Source organism: Sycon ciliatum, chromosome 13 (genome assembly GCF_964019385.1).
Source record: "Sycon ciliatum chromosome 13, ocSycCili1.1, whole genome shotgun sequence".
NCBI lineage: Eukaryota > Metazoa > Porifera > Calcarea > Leucosolenida > Sycettidae > Sycon > Sycon ciliatum.
In genome coordinates, this window is record NC_088655.1 from 27,915,111 (window position 1) to 27,941,197 (window position 26,087).

At 47.5% G+C, this 26,087-nt stretch overlaps 2 protein-coding genes across 3 annotated transcripts; both read left to right on the top strand.

The window, feature by feature from the left end:
- The first annotated feature begins 1,280 nt into the window (after window positions 1-1,280).
- LOC135829663 (uncharacterized) lies at window positions 1,281-8,463 on the top strand. The gene is made up of 6 exons (XM_065342052.1): window positions 1,281-1,462; window positions 1,628-1,842; window positions 2,478-2,803; window positions 4,500-4,717; window positions 6,314-6,764; window positions 7,485-8,463. Exons 1-6 carry the CDS (start codon window positions 1,333-1,335, stop codon window positions 7,882-7,884), a joined length of 1,740 nt encoding a protein of 579 aa, XP_065198124.1. The 5' UTR covers window positions 1,281-1,332; the 3' UTR covers window positions 7,885-8,463.
- A 1,768-nt stretch (window positions 8,464-10,231) lies between these two features.
- LOC135829949 (latent-transforming growth factor beta-binding protein 4-like) lies at window positions 10,232-24,590 on the top strand. Of its 2 annotated transcripts, none has more exons than XM_065342341.1 (8): window positions 10,232-10,946; window positions 12,818-13,096; window positions 13,987-14,187; window positions 16,146-16,933; window positions 17,827-18,139; window positions 19,683-20,129; window positions 21,489-21,725; window positions 23,573-24,590. In XM_065342341.1, exons 1-8 carry the CDS (start codon window positions 10,877-10,879, stop codon window positions 23,749-23,751), a joined length of 2,514 nt encoding a protein of 837 aa, XP_065198413.1. In that variant the 5' UTR covers window positions 10,232-10,876; the 3' UTR covers window positions 23,752-24,590. The 2 variants fall into 2 exon arrangements, with proteins under 2 accessions (XP_065198413.1, XP_065198412.1); XM_065342340.1 differs by having other exon boundaries at window positions 10,236-10,946; window positions 21,486-21,725.
- The last annotated feature ends 1,497 nt before the right edge of the window (window positions 24,591-26,087 follow it).

Below are 26,087 nucleotides of genomic sequence, written 5' to 3' on the forward strand. Positions count from 1 at the left end.
TTTTTTATTATTTTTTTATGCGTGATCATTTAGTCGTTTCCTCAGAATTCCCAAACTCCATTGCATCATTAATTTTAGTCCTTCATAGAAACCGTGCAGTTTGCGCTCCCCATACCGATATGTTATAATAATCTTTATTATAGGATCTCCCAGAGGCGATGGCCTGTCGAGGGGATCTCCTGATGCAAATCATGCAATAGAAATAAACAGTGAGGAAAACCACACGGAAACTACACGTGTTACAGTACATGCTACATACATAATGAGCAATAAACACAGGGCTAGGTTGTTCATGCCATATGTAAGTGCCTAGAATCCGCTCATCAGTTTCTTACGCTTCATCTATCCATACCTGCATATTATGGACATTTGTTTCTACAAAATCCACATTATCTCCAGGCACTGGGGTGAATAATGGAGTGTGGTGGTGGGGCCATTAAGTTAAATTAAGTTCAGCCGACCAGAGGTCTCTGCTTCATAGCTCCATGGACGCCTATACAAGCATTACAATAGCTTGCAGCAATGCTATCGCCAGCGAAACGTCACTGACCAGTGTGTCACGTGATTTTTTAGGTGCTGTGTTTCGTGGAACGAGGAAAACGTGGTGGATGCAATGAATGGGATTTTCGGTCTTTGACCACATGCTGGTGAGCTGATCTACTCACCTCCCACCGCTTTAGGAGCTGCATCTGCGCCGTGTTCCTTGAAGGCTGGTGGCGTTTCTACGGACGGGGAAAACTCGGCCACTAGCCGAGTCTCAAGCGAACCGAGAATTTTTTTTTCCGTGGAGAACTGTGGACGCTACGGGGATGCTCTGGTTCTAGGCATTGGCGGATAATGCTCGAAAAGGTGGCAGATTCTGCTCGAAAAGCAGTGAAATTGGCAGAACCATACAAACCTTATGACGGCCAATTCCTTGAATTCCGCTCCATTTCTTTATCCACATACCAAAGATGCATGAAACTTACCAGAAAAAGTACCGAATTCTGCCAATTTTTCTGCCGGCATTGTCCGCAAAGGCCTACTGTCTGGTTCTCCATCCTCACAAATGTGCAGTAGTAATATTGGGATAAGAGGACGCCGATAGGCACTCAACTTTATAATTATGTAGAAGTGGCTATTCCTTTGCACTCTCCCTTTTGAAAGCAAAAGATCCTGCACGTGCTTCTGATCTTCGAGAAATTCCGAAAGAATTCCGTTGCTGGTTCCCGCGCTGCTACCAGGCTAGTGCATGTGCGGGTGTATCCATTCAGTCCAGCTGAACGGAAAGAACAAAAACCGTAGAAACACTGCTACTGGTTGGTTTGAGAGTATCACTCCGTCCCACCCGTCATGGAGGACCTCCTGAAACTTTTGTCAGCAGATGCTGCCGTTGGAAACCCAGTTGCAGACCAGACGTTCACCACAGCCGAGTGTCACACAACCCAGGCATCACGAGCTCAACTCAGGACCGCAAGAGAAGGTAAATAAGCATGAGATTGCGTGAGAAATTCAAATTAGGGATCTGTTGTCAACCATTGACTGGCGGGATATTTAAATATACTACTGCAGAAGTAATACATGCCCTTGGAACAGTAGCCATTGTGTATAACAACTCAATTTTATCCTTTTTTCAAATCCTTCACAGAGTTCACGTACCATTTTACTTTTTTGGATCTGGGAAAGCTGCACGAAGCCGAGAATGCCCTCAGAGGGTGTAGCATCAAGCAGCGCTGCGACGATGGAAGGGTGTTTCTTGGCAGAGGGGCAACCACTCCAATTGTGGAGTGTGTTGCACACCCTGGTGTGACGCATACGCAAGATAACCACCTGTATGTTCAAGTCGTGGCTGGATTCGCGGAGGTATGTGTGATTTTCCTACGTTAAAGGGTTTTCTCGCTCTTACAATTGTGAGGGAATTTGATCCGCATGATTTGTATTGGTCTTTTGTACTTCAAAGTATTTATCCAACACCTCCTGGCTTCTCACAGAACTGACTTGTTGGCTCCATGAGACCTGGTGGTCTGTCATAACAGAAAGATGCTTGTGCTGGTTCACAATAAGGATGCCGGTATGATGACAAGGAAAGTGTAATGGTTGGGGAGGACGGGAAGGAAATCTGCAAGCATTCTGAAGCCGGGAACCTGCTGGGGTACATGGTAAAAAAAAGAGAGTATATTATCGTGTCCGTTCCCGAAGGGAACTCACGACGGCCGCTAACACCCGGTAAACCCATTTTGCAGCTAATGGGGTCGTTCTCGGCACTTGTGCTGTGAGACTTCTCCACTCACCCCAACCGTTAGGCGCTGCATCTGCCGCTAGGGTGTACCGGGTAGATGGTTGATATAAGTTAAAAACAGAAGAGGGCCAGGGATTGATCCTCGTGGAACTCAGGATTGGATAAGGAATGGATAATATGAAAAGGGAGTTACCAAATGAAACAATAAAGGGCCTTGTGTGTTGATGTTATGTAATGAATGTTGCACTTTGGTGACCAGGTCTGGTGCGCGCAGGAACCCAAACCTACAGCACCGAGTTACAAAGTGCGTATCACACCTCACTTCACCACTTTTCCGGAGTGGGCAAAGTGGATGCGCGATAATGGCACGCTGCACAGCTCCATCAGTTTCCCCAAGGCTTCCGAAGCATACGCAACAACGTACTCTGGAGGGCGCTGGATACGAGTCAGGAAGGACAAGTGGCAGGATATTCGCAGACCGATATTGCAGTCACTTCTGAAGAACGTGGTCATTACAGGGAAAGGAAGGAAGCTAATCCAAGTTCTTGACCATGATCTGCTACCTGCAGACAAGATGCCATTCGAGTAAGCTTTTGTGTTGGACTATTACATAAAAATGATACTAATGGTTCTTGTACATTGTAAAATATGTGTATATACATGTGGATGTGTGAGAGCATTTTGTAAGAGTCAGAGAATATGTGTGGATTTGTGTGAATTTGGCGCTTAAAGGGGAACTTATCTCTTCGGGGTGCTGAGTCGAATGGTCTTGGTCCGAGGAAGCTGAGACGCTCCGTTCCTACTTTATTCCCAATCGAACTCGCGCACTTCCACCGAAACGGGGTTACTGCGCCCTACTACATGGGGAGTTGTATGCAAAACATCACTAAATGTGCCATTTTGTTCGTGTAAAAGCACGGATGACCGCGGTTGGCCCATATGTTGTAGTCTTTTGGACGCTGAGTCAACTACTTTTGGCCCGGAACTGCGATGTAGCTTTTGGGCCTTATTCCCAATCGAACAAGGTTGGACAAGTGGTCACGTGCTCCTGCGTACACCAGTCACCTGATCACCATGCCAGGCTGCCAGCATGCGACAACTGCTTACTACAATACTAGTAGTATTGTACAGTCAGACCTCGTTTATCCGGATCGCTCGCCATCCGGAAGAAAATTGTTGGTCACCGATTTACTGCAATGCTATGCACACACACAGTGTGTGTGTTCGATTATCCGGTTCCCTCGCCTATCCGGATATTTTTGTGGAAAACGGATGTGTGCGGTTATGCGAGATCTGGCTGTAGTAACTATTTTCACACCAAGGTTCAACTCGAGTTCAACTCGAGCGACAGGACTGCACCCAAACACTCTGCAACCTGTACCCAGCAGGCATGGTGACCAGGTGACTGGTGTACGCAGGAGCACGTGACCGCTTGTTCAACCATGTTCGATTGGGAATAAGGCCCAAATGCTGCATCGCAGCCGTTTCGGACCAAAACCAGTCGACTCAGCGTCCAAACACCTACAGGATATGGGCCAATCGCGGTCATCCGTGCTTCTATATGAACGAAATGGCACTTTTAGTGACATTATGCATACAAATCCCCGTCTAGTAGGGCGCAGTCACCCAGTTTCGGTGGAAGTGCGCGAGTTCGATTGGGAATAAAGGAGAAAGGGAGCGTTTCAGCTTCCTCGGACCAAGGTCATTCGACTCAGCACCCCGAAGACTACAACTGGTGAAAATTTGATTTTAGTCCTCTTCAAGTCCCCAGCTCTATTCTATTCTATTTATACAAGAGAGAGTTTGGAAGCTTTGTCACAACTCCGAGTTTCACGTATCTCTACGATCAGCATTCTATTTATAGTATTTTATTCACACCGGAACTGCTGCTGCTGCAAAGCCTTAAGAACTTCTCGCATGCACTTGACTCGTTCGCTATGGTTCCCCTCCGTATTTCTCACCTTGCTCCCACTTATGTTCAGGCTGCCCGTTGTGGAGCCATCAGTTGCCTGATGATCGTAGTCATACGTGAAACTCAGAGTTGCGACACACCTTCCAATCTCTCTCTCTCTTGTATACTAATATCTTACTTCGAAGTACATGTATTATTATGCAATGTGCCATAGACCAGCGGAAGGTGTTACACTATGATTCAAGTGGTTTTATGTTGCCTGGTAATGAGAGCCATGTTTGATTAGTTTATTTTACCTAACCAACCTCCAAATCTACCTGGTACTCAATAGGTGATTGATATGTGGCATTTTTTGCCTTATCTATGCAGAGGAGAGATCAAGGTACCCCCGAACTACCCAGAGCTGGAAAAGTACAGGAACTACCTGCGGCAGTGGCCTCGCTCTGACGGTGCGGTACGAGAGAGACACTTGGACTCTCTTCAGCAAGTACGCCCGTTCATCAGACATATTGGCTTGATGTCAGGCGGAGACAAGGAGGTCGCAGCCTTCCTTCTCAAATGGCTCGCATTGCCAATGCAGAGGCCAGGTAAGATCCTTGTTTCATTCCCTGTTGAGGATTGTATCATGGTAAGATTTTTATGTCACTCCCTGTTGTATAATTAATTGTGTTGCCGTTTAGTGCTTTAAGGGGCAGCCTACCCATAAATTTCATATGGCATTCAATTGACCGTAACTTTGGTGTTTCTCAATGGATTTGAGTGAAATTTTGACCACACACTCCTGCCACTATGCTAGCCCTGAGGACATGATTTACAAGTTCTTGCGCCTCACTGACAGGCTTTCCAGGCCGGAAAAACTCAAATTTCCGGCATAGTACCACGGTGTGCGAGCCACCCAGGAGCCAAACAAATGCATTAAAATTTTTTTTCACATTTTCGTGCCCATTCTGTCCGTGCGCGGGACTAAACCTAAAACATGTCCAGAAGCAGCCATGGGTGGTGGGGTAGGGCCTCTCAACGTGGCCCTGGAATCTGTCACAACGGAACGAGTGGGCGTTCTCCCGCAGTCTCCCACAGACCCAAGTCAATTTTTGAATTTTTTTAGGTTTAGCACGTGCTACGAGGTCGTACCTGTGATACAACATCCAGTGCTGGGACGTCCACAGCAAGCCATTTCCACAGCGCTGCACACCAAATCCAGGATACCCTCAGAAACTGGCAAAGACTACCAATAACGTTTCACTACTGCCTAGTACTGAATTCTACCTGACTTCTTGACACGACTCAAACTTGCCAAAGTCACTAAATCAACGTCAACTACAATAATCAAGCCACATATCTGCAACGTCACGAGGTTGCTGGCAAAAGTCCTGCTGCACGGCGACGGACGACGCCCGCCGCCGTGCAGCCCAATACGTGGCTCAAAAACGTGATTTTTGGACTTGGAGCAAAATTCTGCACACTTTCGCGTGTTTCTATGATACGACAAGTTGCGCACGGTCTGCTCACATTCAAATACAGTGCTGCCAACAAATGACAGCGTGCAGCAAAAAAATCTTTTCTTGCAAGGCCACATTTTAGGCCACAACTCTTGAACGGCTGGTCAGATCGGGACACAATTTTCAGACAATTTGCAGCTGCTCAAGCTCTTTCAACTGACGTAGCACTCAATATGAATTTACAAATTCGATTTTCAGCGAATTTTGGGTAGTCTGCCACCTTAATGCTGGCATCTGAAATCCGACAGCTGAGCTGTGCGTTCACATTATAGCCGTCTCTATTTCGTAGTTCTACAATCCCGCGTTGTGTCTTTGCGATGTGAGCGCAACGCTCAGGGGTTGGATTTCAGTTGCCAGCTCTGTACTATTCAATATGCACTGTACCATCGGTGGTGCATATAAGAAGGTTTAGCAAAATCTGTGTACAGTACAGTCAACTTCGCTTATAACGACTGCGGATATAACGACAGTTCGCGAATAACGGCAGAATTTCTATGCCCAGAGCAAAGTCCCATCCAACTGTAATACATATAATGAGACTTCGGGTATAACGACACTTTGTGAATAAGGACACTTTTCTGATGCCCCGCCGAGTGTCGTTATAAGCGAAGTTGACTGTACTCAACTAAATCCTTTCTGTTCCTTTTTTTTCCATTCTTTTGCCCTTTTCACCCTGTGCACCAGGTCTCCAGTCGCCCTGCGCAGTGTGCATTCAAGGGGTTCGAGGTTCTGGAAAGTCTATTCTCGGTGAGATCCTGCGCCATTGCGTAGGCCATGATTACGTAGGCCAGCTTAACTGCTTGAATGATCTGAAGCAGAGGTCCGCTGAATCTCAGCTCATTGGAAAGTTGTTCACTGTGGCCGATGAAGTTTCTGGTGCGAAACGAGAGCACATCAAAGCATTCACAGCCCTGAACAGCATTGTTACAAGCTACATTCAGACGCACGATGTGAAGAACAGGAAAACAAGAGCAGAACCAGTTTTCACACACCTTCTAGTCCTCAACAGTGCCGACACTCCGCTGCATTTGGTGGATGATAATCGACAATGGCTCTACTCAAGGTCAAATGCCACAGCTGAAGACGGACGGGCTTTGGCAGAATGGGCTGAGAAGAACTACGGAGAGATCAAGGGGTAAGGACTATGTTTCTTGCACAAATCTAACACCGCGTTACTGTGTGGTTAAGAGAATTGTTGAAAGTTGCAATAGGATCAACACGGAACCTGACTCTGTGCGTAAGGGAGTTTGGAAATTTGCCAACAGTGATAAACAGCAAACATGAAATGGGTGAACGAGAACAGGACTGGTCTGTGAAGTGCACCACTTGATACTTAACTACAGTCAACATCGCTAATAACGACTGCGGATATAACGACAATTTGCGAATAACGACATAATTTCCATGCCCAGAGCAAAGTCTCATCCAACTGTGACACATAATATAATGAGACTTCGGGTATAACAACACTTCGCGAATAAGGACACTTGTCTGATGCCCCACCGGTTGTCATTATACGCGAAATTGACTGTACATGTACATGTAAAAATGACCCTGGATAAGGAGACCACCTGGTAACGGAGACCACGTTTTGAAGGTCCCTTGAACGGTCGTCTTAGACAGGTTTCACTGCACGTAAACTTGGTACACTAAACATTGGTCGCTGCTCGGGCATGGCAGGTGGTCGCTGTATCCAGTGCAGTGTCTATGTAGAACTATCCGTGCATGGAAAAACGGTCGTTAAAAGCAGGTGGTCGCTAAAATCAGAGGTCGCTCACGCCAGGTTTTACTGTACACTAATACCTGGCTGTTGTGCTGTGTTGTGTATGTGCGACGAATTGTTATGTGCTCCAAGGTATCTGAAAGGGCTGCCCATCGAAGAAGGGTTTCAAGACAAGCACCCAACAGTCACACAGGACAAACCAGACCTGCTTGAAGGCAGCAAGGCCATTGAGGATGACATCGGGTCCCAGGTGGCAGAAGCATTCTCAGCAGAAGCAGTAGCTATGGCCAATTGCCAGCCGTTGGCGCTACCATCCGGCCTCCACGTGATCAAGACTGGGGAAGGCATGGAAATCATGGCTAAGTACGAGTACGTCCGTGGTCGAATGAAGGACTTCGCAAAAACGGATTTTCAGCCAAACTACGTGTACAAGCTGGAGAAGTTTGGCTGGAAGAGAATCAGCAGCAGAAAATCGCCATGGGGAACCAAAGTACGAGTGTGGTTTCTGGCCACGCAAGCCGAAGACGAATAGCCTGAACACGGTACTGTAAGGCTTATTATGAAGTTGTGTCAGTGTCAGTCACGTGACGTGCTTCTATTCCAGGCAGCTTGTGACACATCTGATCATGCCTATATTTTCTGGGAGTTCTTACTTCTCCACTCCTTCACTGCTATAGTGAGAATGACCTGCGTGTTCTTGAAGTTATAGTCTTGATTGTGAGCGTCGGTAGTATTGACGTGAATAGTTTTTTGCTTGGCATCGGTGCATTCATAGGATGCAGAATGTTGCAATTTCACCTTGTTGACGCGCTCCTTAAATTAATTGGGCACACTGGTAGGAGCTTACTTGGGGAAATCCAGCTAACTACGCACATGTATCTCTTATTCCAGTTTTGAGTATGGAGCAATGATTTTTTATTGGTTGTATAATCCTGTTGCACCTGGGGAAGGAGATCTAAGTAGTTGATTTTTAAGGTTTGTTCTTTGAATTGAAACATACTCGCTATCTGCAGTTGCACCACAATACTCTGTACAAATTCTGGACGTGATCTGAATTTTGAAATCCAGTGTACTACAAGACCCAGAACTAACTTTGGAGATGTGCCTTGAGTGCGGATGACGTTTGACTTTTTTTAAATTCATACCTCTTTGCCATTTTGAGTCTGTCACATGATCGGAGAGGGTTCGTTGGAAGAAAAAAAACACTTCTGCCCTGCTGTGGGTTTTGTGTTGACATTTCAAAGCCCACATGGGGAATTTTCAACCTGGTACCTACGACAGTGGAACCTGTCTAAGACGACCGTTCAAAGGACCTTGGATTGGATTGGATTTGGATTGGATTTTATTTATAGTGGTGACTATAACAGACAATTGCCTAATAACAATAGACCCACTCGAGGGAAAGATGCAAAAAGATATGAATAATTTATTTATAATAGACCTTCAAAGCGTGGTCTCTGTTACCAGGTGGTCTCCTTATCCAGGGTCATTATTTTGACTGGAAATTGCATCCCTTGGTCTTGGTTGCAGTCGCCTTCTGGGGCAGGTGGTCGCCTTCTGGGACAGGTGGTCGCCTTATCAGAGTGGTCGCCTTGACAAGTTTTACTGTACCAGGTCACTACTCTGTTAAAGGCAATTGCTTACGTCTATTGATAAAAATGTGAAGATAGAATTATCCCGAGGCCGCAAATTCTATAATGAGGAACATGACAGAGTTATAACACAAATGCACAGTGGATGGAGAAAGCATGCCACTGAGCTGGGATAGCTCCTTCATTCTACTGGGTTTTAGGAGCCGTACGAACAAACCTGGTACGTGAAGTAAGGTTTTTGGGAGGTGGAACTAGTATCCTGTCATTCAGTGTTAGCCTGCATGTGGCCCCTGTTCAGTCATCCCCAAACGATTTGGTTTCTTGTCTGAATATATGGGGGACTGGGACACTGGGCTCGGTTATGGCATGTTCACACCCGAAACGCAAAATCATTAATTTACAGTCAGTTAGTTACTGGCATGCGTGCCGTGGGGTATAGGCTATTAGTTGTTTTCCAAGCAATACAATGCACAGTCAAGGAGTCCTGCCCATTCCGCGGAGAGTGCCAAGCCAAGGAAATAGTGAATGTACGAAGCCACTGCCAAATCTAGCAGCAAGATCTACTTCGGTCTCTCAGAAACAACCTTCGACGCCCGCCACGCCAACCACCTCACATATGCGTCATGGAAAGTCCAAAAAAGACTACCTAACCTGACGTAAGGTTTTACTTTTTGATCACACTAAATACTTATATGTAATACGATTGACACGGCACAATCGGGCAGCGACGAATGATCACTTCAGCCAATGCAGCAGCGCGGCCATTCAGGGAAAGCACGTGGCACTTTTCATCGCTTTTCACTTCCAGCACTTGAGTGTGAATGTAGTGGGTGACTTCCCAGAGTGAAACCCCAAACAATCCACACTCCATCTCTTTACATAGTGGTATAGATTAGAAGGATGAAAACACTTGGAGAAACTACTTGTGGAGAGCGAGAGCTGAGTCAGAAGATCCATGGATTGAGTGGTTACTTTAGGTTCCATTTCCCTCTTTGCGCTGACACTTCATCGTTGGCGTACGTATACACCGATGGCGATGGAGGCTGGTGAATGCTCCATCTTCCACTTGCGCCTTGTGTGCATTGTCATTGTGTTATGTAGCACGTTCGTGTAGCGATCCATGTCCCGAGCTCTTTCACGCCTTTACCTTGTGATGCGAAGGATACCCGGGTCGGACACTGAAGTCTGAAGGGCAAAGCTGCGCATGGCACGTATGTGTGGGTTGGCCAGTTTCCCCAAACCCCGGGCGTGTGGTTCCTAAGATATCGGCGCCGTATGATGGGTCTGGCCGGCCTCCGCGCGATATCCGCTCTGCCAGGCGTCCGGTTTTGCAACATCTCCGGTCGAGTCGCTGTCGCAAGTGACTCTATATGCGGGCGCGTGCTACGCGGTGGTAGATGCTACTCCAAGTATTAGTTAGTTTCAGATGTGTGGGGAGCACTGACGTTGTTCTACGCTGAGGATTCTCCGTTTCCAGTTGAAGACGCCAGTCATTATTCTGGATCCCCTGTCGCGCTACATGATTCTTCGTCTGTTTGGTTTTTGGTTTTGTTGCCATGCGGTGAGATCGGAGTCAGTAGTTCCTTGTGGAGAATAACGTGCTATTTGTCTATATTGTTGCGATAAGTGTGTGGTCCGTGGCAGCTCAAATATCGGAACTGTTACAACCATCCAATTGTCCTTACTGGATCATCAAATTCCAATTCTTCCCAATCAGGGTGCCAGCAAACTGCGGAGTGAGCAATTGGTGGATGCACCATTGCCGTCAGAGCAAAATCAACTCGGAATAAAGGCCCAGACAGCAACGCTAATTGTCCACATCGGAAGCAACTGCTCTTGTTTGGCTGTGCTTGTAGCATTCTCAGCCACCTGCTGGTTTTGTTCCTAGGCAGTTGTCTCGGAGGTAGCTCGTGCTCTACCTTGCTCTACGCAATGGCTTCACACGGGTGGTTAGCGTCCGTGGTGATTGTAGCCCTGTTCTACCGCAACACGGAGTGCCAAAGTAAGTAAAGTTCTAAGAATACGTACATCACGTGCACATGCATGCATATTACCGATAGTGCAAACCCCCAAGTGTGTGCAACTCGCTCATACAGTGCAGAATTTCAAGTTGATGTCATTTTTATGATGATGCAATGCTCCTCGCACGCGTGATTCACGATGTTTGCACCGCGTGTCAGCGTTGAACATGTGTTTCCTAGAGCTAGTTCTTACAGCGTCGAATAGGATTTGTACCCCCCCCCCCCCACACACACACACGCGCCATGTGCAAGATACTTCTCATAAAATGTGTACAACGCGCATCACGCCACAAAAATGACGTCAGCTTGAAAATCGGTGGGAACAACACCAAAAGTGGAGTTCCACATGCCTGGAGGTTTATGTACTCTTGCAATTACTGCATGGCTCGGGATTGACTCATCCTTCAAACGCCTATTGGGAGCGGTGGCTCCATAGGGCTTGAAAGTGCTACGTCACAGCATAGCAACAATTTCAAAAATTCAAAAACTGGATCCACTGACGAAGTAAAAGTCACCCCTGCATACGACATGAGTGGGTTGCTATGTACCCACATACTGAGGCAATAGCAAAGTCACACCTTAGTGGATCCAAAATAGAAATCTGATGTCAACTTAGTACTCCCTGGCCGTTTTTGACGTATCACTGACAGGCCCTATTAGGGACAGTCCATAAGGCTTACGACTGTTTTAAACCAAAAGAAAGAAGGCCAAGTCAGCTGGATTCTAGATACTGGTACACTTGGACGTCTCGTATCCGTGCACCTTGGAACCGGGCACCTTGGAACCGGGCACTGTCCGTATCTCAGGACAACTCACCTACCCTGTGTCATATCTTTTCTTGAAGAAGTCTATTTGCCACGTATTGCACATTTTCAGGATTAAAAAAAGAAGCTGCAGATGAAAATGGGTGGATTATATGGGTTGGCGGAGACAAATAAGCACTTGCGCATACGAAAACATGTTCTCTCCCCCCCCCTAGATTCAAGCAGTGTTGCCATAGGAACACAAGCTGAAGGTGCCCGGTAGAGAGACATGCATGTATCTGAGGCGTCCGGATAAGAGACGTTCGAGTGTACAGTCAACTTCACTTATAACGACACTCGGCGGGGCATCAAAAAGGTGTCCTTATTCGCGAAGTGTCGTTATACCCGAAGTCTCATTATGTAATACAGCTTACAGTGGGATGGGACTTTGCTCTGGGCATGGAAATTCTGTCCTTATTCGCGAATTTTCATTATATCCGCAGTCGTTATTAGCGAATTTGAGTGTAGTACGTGTCACTCAAGCCCAAGTATTGTTCTGTTGAGAAGCACTGCAGCACCTAAGCAAAGACCTTCACATCAGTGAGTCACCACTAAGCCCAGATACCCAAGTTCTGAGGGGTTCAGAAATTCTTCTTCCCTCCCTCCCTCTGTTTGTCTGTCTCTTTGTCTGGATGGCTGACTGGCTTGCTGGCTGGACTGCTGTCTGGCTGGATGTCTGCCTGTCTGTCTATCTGTGTGTGTGTGTGTCTCCTTCACTCTCTGTCCCAATCATTCACTCTCTCTCTCTCTTTGTCCCTCTCACTCCCTCTCTCTCTCTCTCTCTCTCTCTCTCTCTCTCTCTCTCTCTCTCTCTCTATCTATCTATCTATCTATCTATCTATCTCTATCTCTCTATCTATCTACCTATCTATCTGTCTGTCTCTCTCTCTCTCTCTCTCTCTCTCTCTCTCTCTCTCTCTCTCTCTCTCTCTCTCTCTCTCTCTCTCTGTCTCTGTCTCTCTGTCTCTCTCTCTCTCTCTCTCTCTCTCTCTCTCTCTCTCTCTCTCTCTCCCTTTCTCTCTCTCTCCCTTTCTCTCTCTCTCCATCAGCACTGGTGATACAACCACCCGGTCAGGTCATTCCAGATCTGAGCACAGCAAGGGCAACATGCGTCGGGGACCCTGCAATCACAGCACCAGTCACCTGGATCATCGGCTCAGGCCTACCCAACTCTGGTCCTTCTCCGGACCAGATTTCATTCGATGGCCCGTTCAACAACACGCTGATTCTGTCCACGCTAGACTACAGTAGAACAGCGGGTATCCCCATTCAATGCAGCGCGCTTGTCGGTGGAGCTGTGCAATTCGCAAACGACTTTATCGCCGTTGGTAAGTAAATTCAGCGTGCAAAGCACCATGCTATTACGGTTACTCAGAGTGTATAAGGTCTCTACGGGGCAAGTTGTATGCTTGAGTTTAGGCCTAAAGCTGCGTTCATAACTGGCGCATGTACGGGGTACGCTAGCGGTTCACGCATGCCCAAACACATGTTCAGACGCTCACAGAAAGCTGCACCTCAAGTTGTATTTTGGGACTTGTGTTGCCTTCGAGTACTAGTTTGTTTTACCCCGCCAGTAAAAGTGGCTGACATGTATGCCAGTACGCGTCTGTTATGTGCTGAAAAATCGAACATGTTTGAAATATTTATTTTGACGCGTTTCTAAAATATGCATTACACCCCAAAGTCAACAATGATATGCACAAGCGGCTACAGTCAACTTTGCATATAACGACACTCGGTGGTGCATCAGGAAAGTGTCCTTACTCGCGAAGTGTCGTTATCTCCGAAGTCTATAAGTACAGTCGAATGTCACTTATCCGACCACTTCGGGAATCAGGCATGTTGGATAACTGGATATGTCGGATAACTGATATCATTTTTTTGTGTGCATATATGGCTGGATTTCACTGATTTATTTACACAATACCCAAATATATTCATGCATATTCATGAATTGCTCCATGTACACATACATGTTAGCATACTTGACCACATCTACTTCAAGTAAATGCATATTACACCGTATGTTATACAAACAAACAAACAATTTTTTTAGAATTTTACTGTTGAGAGTCATAAAATTACCACTCCCGGGCTTGTTGGATAACCGACGTGCTCGGATAACTGGCGACCGGATAAGTGACATTCGACTGTAGAGGGTATGTTCTCTTCATTGTGCGTATGTAGCATATTCTATGTGTCCTCCTTCTCTGTGAAGATTTGAACGAATGCCTGAATCCAAACAGCTGCACCAGCCTAGGGCACCAGGAGAATTCCACCACGTGCGTCAATGAGATACCAAGCTTCATTTGCCCGTGTCGTGTTGGCTTTCGTCCTAGCCCGCTTTGCTCTAACATTGATGAATGTGCGGAGGGAACACACAACTGCTCATCGTCAGCTACCTGCCAGGATACGCAAGGTGAGTTGCTTTCGGTATACATCTGGGTAGTGTTTTTGTGTCGGTGTGCATTGTGTGTGCGTGTGTGTGTGTGCGTGCGTGCAGGCGTGTGTTTGTGTGTGTGCGCATGTGTGCGTGTGTGTTTGTGTGCATGTGTATGTGTGTCACTGTGTGTGTGATTTTCCCGGGGGGGGGGCATGGTGGTAGAGTGGAATTCTGATCATACGTATCCCCAAGGGCAGTAGGAAAGTGTACTTCGCATCCGAGGCAGGTACATGTACTTCTTATCCCACCACACGTTAGTACAGATTGATACATCCGTGCTCCAGACAATATCCGTATCAACCAAGGATTTCATCTTATCTAAGGGCGCGTTCGAATTGTCACTCTTTGACTTTTCGAGGGGCTTCGTTTTTCTGAAGAGGTGGCCTTATTGGCCTCTTCAGAAAAACGAAGCTCCTCGAAACTCCACAACCTCACCCGACGGGAGAGGTGGATTAGTTTCGAAGAGTTGGGAATAGCTACGTCACGTGCGTGGAGATGGTCGATCTGATCGGATGTCATCATCGCCATGACAATTCCACTGAAAAATTCCAAAATGATAGAAACCATTGTAATGGGACACTTCAACTAATCTCTTTATAAAATTTGTTTGAACAGTTGATGAAGACAATTCAAACGCGCCCTTAGTATGTACTAGCTAAGCAAGAGTATGTAGCAGAGTTTGTACTAAGTGAGCTCCACTATATCCATAAACCTGAGTGCAGTGGTAAAGGACTGAAGTGCTTTTGCCTTACAAGCAAAACAAGCTTTGTGCCGCTATCAACTTCTGACTACAAAGGTATTTTTCCATGATCTACTGAAGTCTGTGAACAGCAACTGTTTCGCTCTGTTAGAGCTCATCAGCACAGCTCAGAGGACCGAAGCGCAGCTCTTTGCAATGAAATACGTTTCCGTGAAGCAAAGCATTTTTATAAAGAGCTGCAAACCCCGCCAAGAGTGCTTGAAATGCTCCAAGTGCAGTGAGCGTTGCACAAGGCGAGCGGCAAGGGTTCGCGCTAAGGTAAAAGTGCTCAACCTTACGACATTGCTGATGCTAGGGAGCATAATACTCAAGGCTGTGGACAGCAACTGTTTTGCTCTGTTAGAGCTCATCAGCACAGCTCAGAGGACCGAAGCGCAGCTCTTTGCAATGAAGTACGTTTCCGTGAAGCAAAGCATTTTTATAAAGAGCTGCAAACCCCGCCAAGAGTGCTTGAAATGCTCCAAGAGCAGTGAGCGTTGCACAAGGCGAGCGGCAAGGGTTCGCGCTAAGGTAAAAGTGCTCAACCTTACGACATTGCTGATGCTAGGGAGCATAATACTCAAGGCTGTGGACAGCAACTGTTTTGCTCTGTTAGAGCTCATCAGCACAGCTCAGAGGACCGAAGCGCAGCTCTTTGCAATGAAGTACGTTTCCGTGAAGCAAAGCATTTTTATAAAGAGCTGCAAACCCCGCCAAGAGTGCTTGAAATGCTCCAAGAGCAGTGAGCGTTGCACAAGGCGAGCGGCAAGGGTTCGCGCTAAGGTAAAAGTGCTCAACCTAACGACATTGCTGATGCTAGGGAGCATAATACTCAAGTCTGTGGACAGCAACTGTTTCGCTCTGTTAGAGCTCATCAGCACAGCTCAGAGGACCGAAGCGCAGTTCTTCGCAATGAAATACGTTTCCGTGAAGCAAAGCATTTTTGTAAAGAGCTCCATGCACAAATTGTGGTAAAGTATGAAAGGCTAGGACACTACCGGACCAATCAAAAACTGCTTCTGGCGGTCCTGAATTATTGTCCTATGAGTGATGATTGACTTAGATCATGAAACTTAGAGTGTAAACAATATGCTGTTATGCAGCTTGTGCTTTTGTCCGTCTGCTTACCTTTCTCTGCAACTTCTTAAAATTCCCTACTTGTTCACTGGTTCTCATTTCTCCTATCCTCTCACAGGTTCCTACCAATGCCTGTGCCCAGCCAGCTTGACGTACAACGGCACAGACTGCATACAGACAGACCCGTGCGTACTGTCGGCACTCGACTGCACGCCTCGACAGGCCGTCTGCATGCCCAGTGCCACAGGCACTGCCGAGTGTCGATGCCAGACCGGGTACGAGTTCGACGCAAGCGACGTCTGCGCCGACATAGACGAGTGTGTTGCCACGGTCGCGCACGGTTGCCCGGACGACTCCACGTGCGAGAACCTGCCTGGCTCATTCCGCTGCGCCTGCTTGGCCGGGTTCGAGGTTCGCGACGAGGTGTGCCGCGATATTGACGAGTGCGCTCGCAACGGGAGCAGCCTGTGCCGGCTGCACTCGACCTGCAACAACACGGTGGGGAGTTTCGTGTGCGAGTGCGACCGCGGCTTCCAGCGCAACGGCACCGAGTGTCAGAACATCGACGTGTGCGCACTCGGCGAGCATGACTGCTTCCGGCACGAGGGCACGCGCTGCATCGATACGCTCAGCGGGTTCCTGTGTGTCTGCGAGAACGGCTACGGTCGCCAGAACGCCACGCACTGTGCCGACTTTGACGAGTGTGCCGCTGCTACTGACGGAGGCGCGAGCGTGTGCAATCTGACGACCAGCACGTGTTACAACACCGAGGGCTCGTTCGAGTGCCCGTGCCGCGGGGGGTACATTGCGAGTGCCACTGTAGCCGCGGATGCGGGTTGTTTTGATGTCGATGAATGTCTCACTGGCGTGGACAACTGCTCGGCGTCAGCCCGATGCGTGAACCAGGTGGGCATGTTTGTTTGTTTCTTGTATTTGATTCGTTCGGAGCACAGGCAATTCTGCCATCTCACCAGAGGAAAACCTCCGGTTCTTGCTGAAAATGAATAAAATTAGGGCTCAAGCGGTCACGGTTTTACCCCTAACGGTTAACTGCTAAGCTAACGGTCGGTTTAACGGTTATAACCTATAAGCCACGGCAATCCTGCGGACTCTTTTTTAACCGTATATTTGACTATACTCATTCAAAAAATGTACCCTATTCAGTACAACGCACACATGTACATTCTCTTGCATGCTCACTCATACATACTCTCACACCAAGAGACCAGATATGACCGACTTGACAGCCCAGAAATAATTGCATACGCGTGCGACAGCCTGCAAAAGTGTATACTTTGCAACGACCTGGTACTTGAAAAATTGACTAAAAAGTTACTGCGTAACCGCTATCTTTATCGGTTAACCGTTAATTCTTCGTAACCGGTCTGCAACCGGTTAATCGGACTAACCGTTTGAGCCCTAAATAAAATATTATGAGAGAAGGACATTACGAAAAGTTATCGTAGCATGAAAATTCCAAAGTATATAATTCAAAAACGGGTGTGTGTGTACATGTATGCTTGTGTGTGTGATGTTGTGTGTGTGTGTGTGGGAAAAAAATGAAAAAGGGGGATTCATTGGCCAGAAAAAGCCACTTCAATCAGCTGTGTGGTGTAGACCAGGGTAAAATTAGTGGCGGTCAATTCATCAACCCTGCAAGCTGTTGAATAGTGTAATCCCAGCACAAGTTGCTCTGTCTAACATAGCTGTTCGCTATCATCGCTTCTGCGATGCGTATGTCTATATCTCTGTGTCTATGTCTCTGTGTCTATCTCTGTGTGCATGCTGTGTGACTGCAGGTGGGAACGTTCGCGTGCTTCTGCAACAGCGGATTCACAGGTGATGGTGTTGAGTGCCAGGATATCAACGAATGTGATGCTGGCTCGCATAACTGCACCGGCAGCAACATGCAATGCGAAAACATTGTGGGCGGATTCTCATGCCGCTGTGCTGACGGATATCGCGCTGCAAATGGCGTTTGCGAGGCGTCCTCCTGCTCGACCGACAATGTGCTGTGTGATCCTATCAGCGCCTGCCAGGATATACCGGGTGGTTTCGTATGTGTCTGTCCACCAGGGTTCACTGGCACTGGTCGAATCGGAGACTGTACAGGTAGGAGCTCACAAGAAAACACGAGAATTAAGTCCAGTTTGGATTTGTCGTGACTCAAAGTTTCATACCACTGCAATCACCAGACGACTGATGGTAAAAACCTAAGGGCCGGGTTCCACTGCGGCTCCGCTGCTCCACGGCACTTGGCTGCAGGCAGCGGAGCAGCGCGGTTCCACTGACACTCGCCATTCGCGGCACCACGGCCGTGCTCCACGTTTTTTTTATGACGTTTTACCTGCCTGGGCGCGCAAAATCAAAAACATCCTCGTGTTCTGGCCTGCGCAACGAAATAGAATTTGAATTTTAAATTTCTCCAGTACAAAACAATATAAAGTACGGGAAACAGATCAAGCCGCGACTGCGGCTCGCAGTTTCTGATCAAGAATCCTAGCGAAAGCTCGCGGTGAGCCGCAGCCTCGCTGCTCCAGCTCGAGCAGCAGTCACTATGGTAATGATGACGTTTCAAGCCGCGGATTACGAGTAGCGGAGCCGCAGTGGGACCCGGAACCCTAATACTAATCATTATGAATCAGATCATACGTGATACTTGGCGCTTAGATTGTCATTACTCTACTTAATTCACGAATGAAGGCCAATATCACACAGATGTTGTGGATAATGTGAGGGATAAGTTATGGGAAAATGTTGGCACTGACGTAGGGTAGGGGTTTAGATATTCGAGTATTGCCACCAAGATTGTGTGCATTCAAGCAATTTCAAGGCCGTTTGTGTGTGTGTATATGTGCATGCCTCTCTGTCTAGCTGGTAGTCTATCTGCTAGTCTCCTTCTGTCTGACTCTGTGTATGTGTGTGTGTGTGTGTGTGTGTGTGGGATGTGATGGGGAGGGCTACTTTATTGTAGGACGGAGAAGGTGATCTTGTGTGCAAGGGCAAACTTATACAGATGCAGACTCTGCGAATGGAAGACCCATGGGCAGTTTACCAGGGAACAACATTCCCAGGGGCCAGCATTCCCGGGGGCCAGCATTCCCGTGAGCCAAAATTCCCGGGGGCAGTATTCCTGGGTGCCAGTATTCCCAGGGAGGCAGTATTCCCTGGGCCATGGGGCCAGTGTTCCCGGGGGCTAGTATTCCCGGGGCCATCATTTCCTGGGGCCAGTATTCCCCGGGGAGAGGGGGGGGCAGTAATGCCCTTAGTGTACCTGGGTCTATTAAGCTCCAACCCCACAAGCGCATAGCCAATATGCCATTTTCCACCTGCCTTTGTGAAGGCCTGTGCCTGACAAAGACCAAGGCGAGTAGTATGTGATCAAAAGCGAGAGAAGTTCTTGAAATTCTAGTTGTATGTGTAGTACAGCCCACGGCTTGGTTTGAAACGTGATGTGCATATTGATTCCATGGGATCTATTTGTCTGTGGTTTTTAATCTCTATATCTGTCCCCCTTTTTGTTTCTCTCTGTCTCTCTCCTTGCACACTCGCACACGTGCACACACACACACTAATGAAAACCCACAAACAAACACACACGAACACACACACACATGCGCGCACGTGCACACACCTCAACTTTCTATTCATGCAGCCATTCCCACTAGTCAGCCAACAACCGAAACTACGGAAACCATAACCACCAGCGCAGATTCCATGGCAACAACCACAGCCGCCCCAACAACTACGATGGCTGCTACCACCCCCGTTGAGACAACAACAACACCAGCTAGTACAATCATGGCTACCACACCAGCTCCTACGGAACCACTCACCGTTACAAGCGAGCCGCCGACCACTTCATCACCTGCCGCGGCAACACCACAAGCCACCACCAGCATGGCCACAGCCACCATTGCATCAACACAACCAGTCACAACGATGCCGGCAGCATCACCGACCGTGACGGGAGAGCAGACGTCATTGCCGCCCGCACCTTTGCCAAGTTCAGCGCCAGCAACCACGCCAGTACTTGGAGATGGAGCAACGACGGGCCCTGCCGCAGTGATTTCAAGCGAAGAGTCAGCCATTACGTCATCAGGTAAATGTTTTTTTGTTTGTTTTGTTTCCGATTGTAGTTCACTGCCTCAACAGTACCATGCACAACTTCAAAGAGGGTCGAACAGGAAACAAAATAACTGGGGATCATCAGAAAGGGAGTGAGGGAGAAAGAAAAAAGAAAGAGAAAAGAAGGAAAAAAGGAAAGAAAAGAGGTGCGGCATTTCGTCATAGCCCACTGACTTACTTCAAGAAACGTGGCTTATAATAACAGCCATTCATCCCATGACGTCATCAGGTACGGTTACCATGCAGCACATGACGGCATCAGGTACAGTTTTCATTCAGGCCATGACAACATCGAGCGCCTGTTCGTTTCTCGAAAAATATCGACGCACAGTTTGTATGTGTGGGCTCGTCCAGAAAAAAGAAAAAATCGATTTTATGTACTGTTTGGTATGTGTTCGTGTCTCAGGGAGGGGGGAGGGGGGAGGGGGTTGAAGAAAAACGACTACCGTATTTTTCCGGTTGTAAGTCGACCTTTTACGACTTAAAATAGAAGGAGAAAGGGTGGGGGTCGACTTACAACCGGGATTCGACTTATAACCGGGAACTATCAGAATCTTACAAAAAATGACCTGCACTGCATGCACGATTGCACCATGTTTACACATTTTGCCAGTTTATTGGCCTTTTTCAAGGATTGGGACGTTATATCCTCCAATAAGGAATGTTTACATGATTTGTTGATGTGTTAGTAGCAGGAGGTGGTTAGTAGTGCTTCTTTGAGTGAAAACTTTAAAACACAGAATTGAGACCTCCAGATAGGGGGGTCGACTTACAACCGGTAAAATACGGTAGTTTTCGTTTCTAAATAAATATCGGTATTTACGGATGGCCCCTAATGGCCAAAAAAGGAATTATTTCATGTGCAGTTAGGGCAGCAGTTTTGAAATGGTTCTTATCAGATTTTGAATGTAAAATTTTGCCTGGTGGTGCCATAGACCCTTTGATTACACTGAGCTGCTCGAATAATCTGATTTTTCAAATTTGGCCCTCAGCAGAGTGGCGTCTGTGCTCTTCATACAGGCAATTCAGTCTCTGGTCACGTTTTTAGGACTGAGTGTGAGTATTTGTAGGAGCTGGGTATCAATAATTGAAAGTGTTGACGTCAAACGTCGATAAATAACAACTTCTGGGCCGAACTAAATCAATTTTGGTGCTAGCACTAGTACACTTACCTGGAAAACGGGTTAACCGAAAATTTTCCCTCCCCTGAACTGCCGATCTTGGAGAATATCGAAAATATTACACCACCGAAAAATTCTGCTTCTACAGTTGTACCGTGATTTTTCTCTCCCTCCTGTGTGTCTTTGCCTGGTGGGGGCTATGCCTACAGTAGCCAGTACGCCATCGCAAGAAGCACCAGTAGCGGGCGGAAGCAGCGGCGGACTGTCCGGCGAGGAGACCGGCATCATCATTGGCGTCGTGGTGGCGGCACTCCTGCTCGTCGTCCTGCTCGTCCTCGTCATTCTGGTCCGCAAGCGACGCGAGCAGCGCAAGACGGCCATCCAACAGGCGGACATGACGATGTTTAACCCGATGTACGGTGTTACCGGGCCAACCGAAGATGCAGATCGTAAGTACAAATTTGTAACATGGAACTTGTGGGCACAAGTTATGCGATCGAGCCCACCAACTAAACTAGATTTTGAACAGTCAGACCTGCACAATCTAGCACAAAACTAACAAGGAGTACTGGTACATTCCACAGCATGAAAGTCAGCTTGAGCACTGCTCGATAGCGCTAATCAACGGCCTTCCAACTTGGAGGGTTCATGGATATTAGTGCTGATTCCATAGAGGGGAAGGCAAGTACAAATCAACAAAATAATGATATTGCACTGTGAGAAGGGGGGGGGGGGGGGGGTATTATGGTACGGTGTGGCACAGCACCTCCGGAAGCAGTTTTTCATTGGTCCAGTTTTTTTTCAGTGACTTCCATACTCTGTGTATGACATGGCGGGTACACATGTCACATGACCTCCATTGCAGTACACAGGTGCAGGGACTAATTTAACCGGTATCGCATCGCAGTTTGCGACGCAAAACACAGTGTCTGCGATTCGAAGTTCGTAGTGAGTCGCGGTAAACTGCGACACAACATACATGTTAGCTAAGTATGGCCCTGGACATAGACTTGTAGTGCACGCGTAGCGCATGCACATGTGTAGCTTTACAGTGTGTGTGGCTGGTTTGGCGCCACGAGATGGCGCGCCATGCACTGTAACTAGATTAGACTGTGTGTGTGTGGTTGTCCAGCCTGCACTGCAGCACTGCAGGTAGATTCTACACGATACACACGCGCGGGCCGCGGGACCATGGCCATATGTCACACAATCTCCGCACGCGCACCGCAGCACGTGCACTTGGAAACTAACTAACTTACTTGAAGTGCAGCCCAGGAAGCACGAGGCGAGTGTCGACAAGTACTTCACCTGCTTTTGAGATATAGACCGCGTTGCTTCACTAGCAGTAGGCATCTCGACCGTTCAGGACTTATCTTTGTAAAATTCTGCTAGCCTTATTGATGAAGCCTCTTCACTGCCGGCATGTCTGTGAAGCAAGGTACTGTGGACAAGTGGATTGCTGAATTTGATCCCAAAAAAGAATGGAATCGTGCAGAGTCGAGTGGCGGAGCTGTGACCAAGATATTTTGCAAGATGTGCAGGGAGAAGGCGTCCTCGCTTCGTGGTTTGAGGAATTACAGCACGGCGTTCGTTGACGGTATAAGTGGAAGTGCACTGAAGACTGCAGTGTCGACGGAAAAAACCCGCTATGCAAAATTGTTGCGTTGCTATGCAAACGTCGGGGTGTGTAGCAATTATTGCTATGCAATTTTTTTGAAGTAAATTAGTCCCGGCAGGTGTTGGTGGCTAACATGCTGGTCCGGTGATAACCTGACCAACCGGACTGGTTCCGGCGGACCTGTGGCATTCCTTATGTAAATTCACTATACCAATGGGTGATGATGCCATAATCATATAGCAGTCCTCCAGGAATTAGTGTATGCTTGTAGAGCCTGGCGAGGGAAATTTTGAGGGAGAAACGGTGTGAGAGAGAGAGAGAGAGCCTGAGAGAGAATAAGGGAGAGAGAGAGAGAGAGAGAGAGAGAGAGAGAGAGAGAGAGAGAGAGAGAGAGAGAGAGAGAGAGAGAGAGAGAGAGAGAGAGAGAGAGAGAGAGAGAGAGAGAGAGAGAGAGAAAGAGAAAGAGAGAGAGAGAGAGAGAAAGAGAGAGAGAGAGAGAGAGAGAGAGAAAGCTCTGGTGAAACTCAGACATTCCCCGGCATCCACAGCCACCATGCAATACAGGTGTAGATAAGAACCTCTGCCATTAACCAGTCAATTGAACCCATGGTAATGTTCTATTCCTGCATGGTGTCTTTTTTGACCCCATGTGTCTGTGGTATGTACTATGCTCTGTAGGCTACACAAACGTAACTGCCTTCCAAGACAATGAAAACGGAACAGCCGCGCCTGACGCGAAGAAGGGAGACGACCTCTTCCGGCCGACCCCTCTCCCTCGGAATGCAGCTCCGAGTAGCTCCCTGAACACATCAGCAGTCACCACGTTCCAGAGCACAGAAGTGTTGGTGGATATTTGAGGTACCGCTGTCTTCGTATTTGAAACGCTTTTTGTTTTCTCAGGTTTTTCTGTCATGCATGTTTGGTATTACTGTACAATTAGCTGCATGCGTAATACACTCAGACCTCACTTATTCGGTCCTCGTTTATCCGGATCCCTCGCCATCCGGTAGAAAATTGTTGCATGGTTACCGATTTACAGCATATGCCATGCACACATACAGTATGTGTGTTTGATTATCCGGTTCCCTCGCCTATCCGGATATTTTTCTTGAAAACGGATGTGTGCGGTTATGCGAGGTCTGACTGTATCATAATTATTCCCTCCCCCGTAATGCATCACGCCCCGCAAAACAGGGGCATAAATAGATTTCATCATGCACATTTTCGGCTGGGATTTCCCGGGTCCGTTCACTCAATTATCGAATTTTGGTTCTTTCCAGAGTTCCGTATTGTGACCCGCAAAGTTACTGCTCTACTCGGAGCAAAATGTTGAGAAGCACTTGCACTGTCCACTTGTAGTTCATTTTATTAATCCGCACTGGATATTTGTTTTCCAGTTGTTGCATGATGCACCGTGGTGCCACCGTGATAATGGCTGCATAACACGCCAGAATTGCATGCATGCATACGTTTGAGCAAATTTTGGATTTTCCATGCATTCAATCTGGCATGATAGCCTTTTGCTCTGTCTTTCATGCCATCATGATCCTACCCTTTCTCAGCCAGTTTGCCTGCCGCTGTTTGTCGAAGCTACTGATAGTAGCCGATCTCGCTTTCTCTGCTCTTTTTCCTCCTTCGATTTTCTCTCTCGCACGTCTCTAGTCTCTCGCTGATAAGCACTTGCCCCCCCCCCCCCCACATACACAGCCTCTTGTTGTTGCTATGGTATTGCTAGGTTTGGAGCTCAATGTCTACCTGAATGGCACATACCAGCAGGCTAGAGATACACAATAGCGAGAGTTCCCAGATTGTCTAGAGTGCTCAACACCACAAGGATGGAGCATTACCACAAAGGCAGAAGAGAACAGGGACAGCCGGCTAGGGCATTGTTGTAACGCTGCGGTTCATGCACATAGCAAAGCTAAGGCAATCCTCAGACAACTGAGTTGTCAGTTGTCTGAGGATTGCCTTAGCTTTGCTATGTGCATGAACCGCAGCGTTACAACAATGACCTACATGTAGCCGGCTGTCTCTGTTCTCTTCTGCCTTTGTAATCTAGAGATGCCATGTACATGTACATATAGCTTCCCATTTCCCATGCCACTCCCTACAAGTACATGTAAGTGTATTTAAGCGCATTTTTTATTTTTTTTATTTTTTTTTTACAGAATGCACCTCCTACTGATAGACCATAACAAAGAGAGGAGAAGAAGAAGAAGGCAAAAGAAAATAATGATCGAGACAACAAAGGAGAAAGACAGACAATGTACTGGTAGGGGCTCTCAGGGAGCCTGTGCCGGTGAGGCGGGACTAGCAACGCCGACCTAGGGTCTCGGCGTTAGCGCTATCCAGCGCACCATGGACGGGATTACGCATGTGTTTCTACCCGGGCATAAGCGCACCCTCACAAACCAGCGCATGGGCGTATACATGTACATGTAATTGTAAGTGAACCGAAATGCAGTCCACCCCGCGACACACAGACACAGACACCACAAAAAACACCATGCTCACGTACATGAACATATAGTTCATTGTGCATTGCAGTACTGCACTATGTGCATACTATTATCCAAGGTACCGGTACACTAGCAACTCATCTAGAGATACGTGTAGCCTCACATTTCCCATGCCACTCCCTACAAGTACAGTAAAACCTGTGACTAACGGCCACGCCTTGGGGCCAGAGAAAGCGGTCTTTAGTGGCAAGTGGTCCTTAAGTAGAGGTTTGCACCGTACAACCATTATTATTATCAAGAGTAGATAATCTTAACTTGTTTGAGGGAAAGAGACAAACGGGAAAAGTCTGAAGAAAAAGTTGACTGTCACCACCAGGACTCGAACCAGGGACCCTCGCTTGTAGCCAGCGATGCTCTAACCACTGAGCTATGGTGTAGTCATCATCCCAGCAGAGACCGTTCAGCATTAATTTTCTTCAGACTTCGTAAATCACACTTATACATGTAATCTACTCTTGATAATAATATGAATAGGAGAGTCAGACCGTCCGTGCCTGGCGAAGTGGTCTGTAGTGCCAGGCTGGTCGCTGGTCGCCACAGTGCAGTGTATCCGTATCTCTTTTGCTTAGCCATACAATGTCATGTACATTTGTAGTCTTCGCGCCTAAGATGGGCCATTATGTTCAAGTAACTAATCTTAAGTTAAAGGAACAAAAATTGGAGGCGTATCCAAT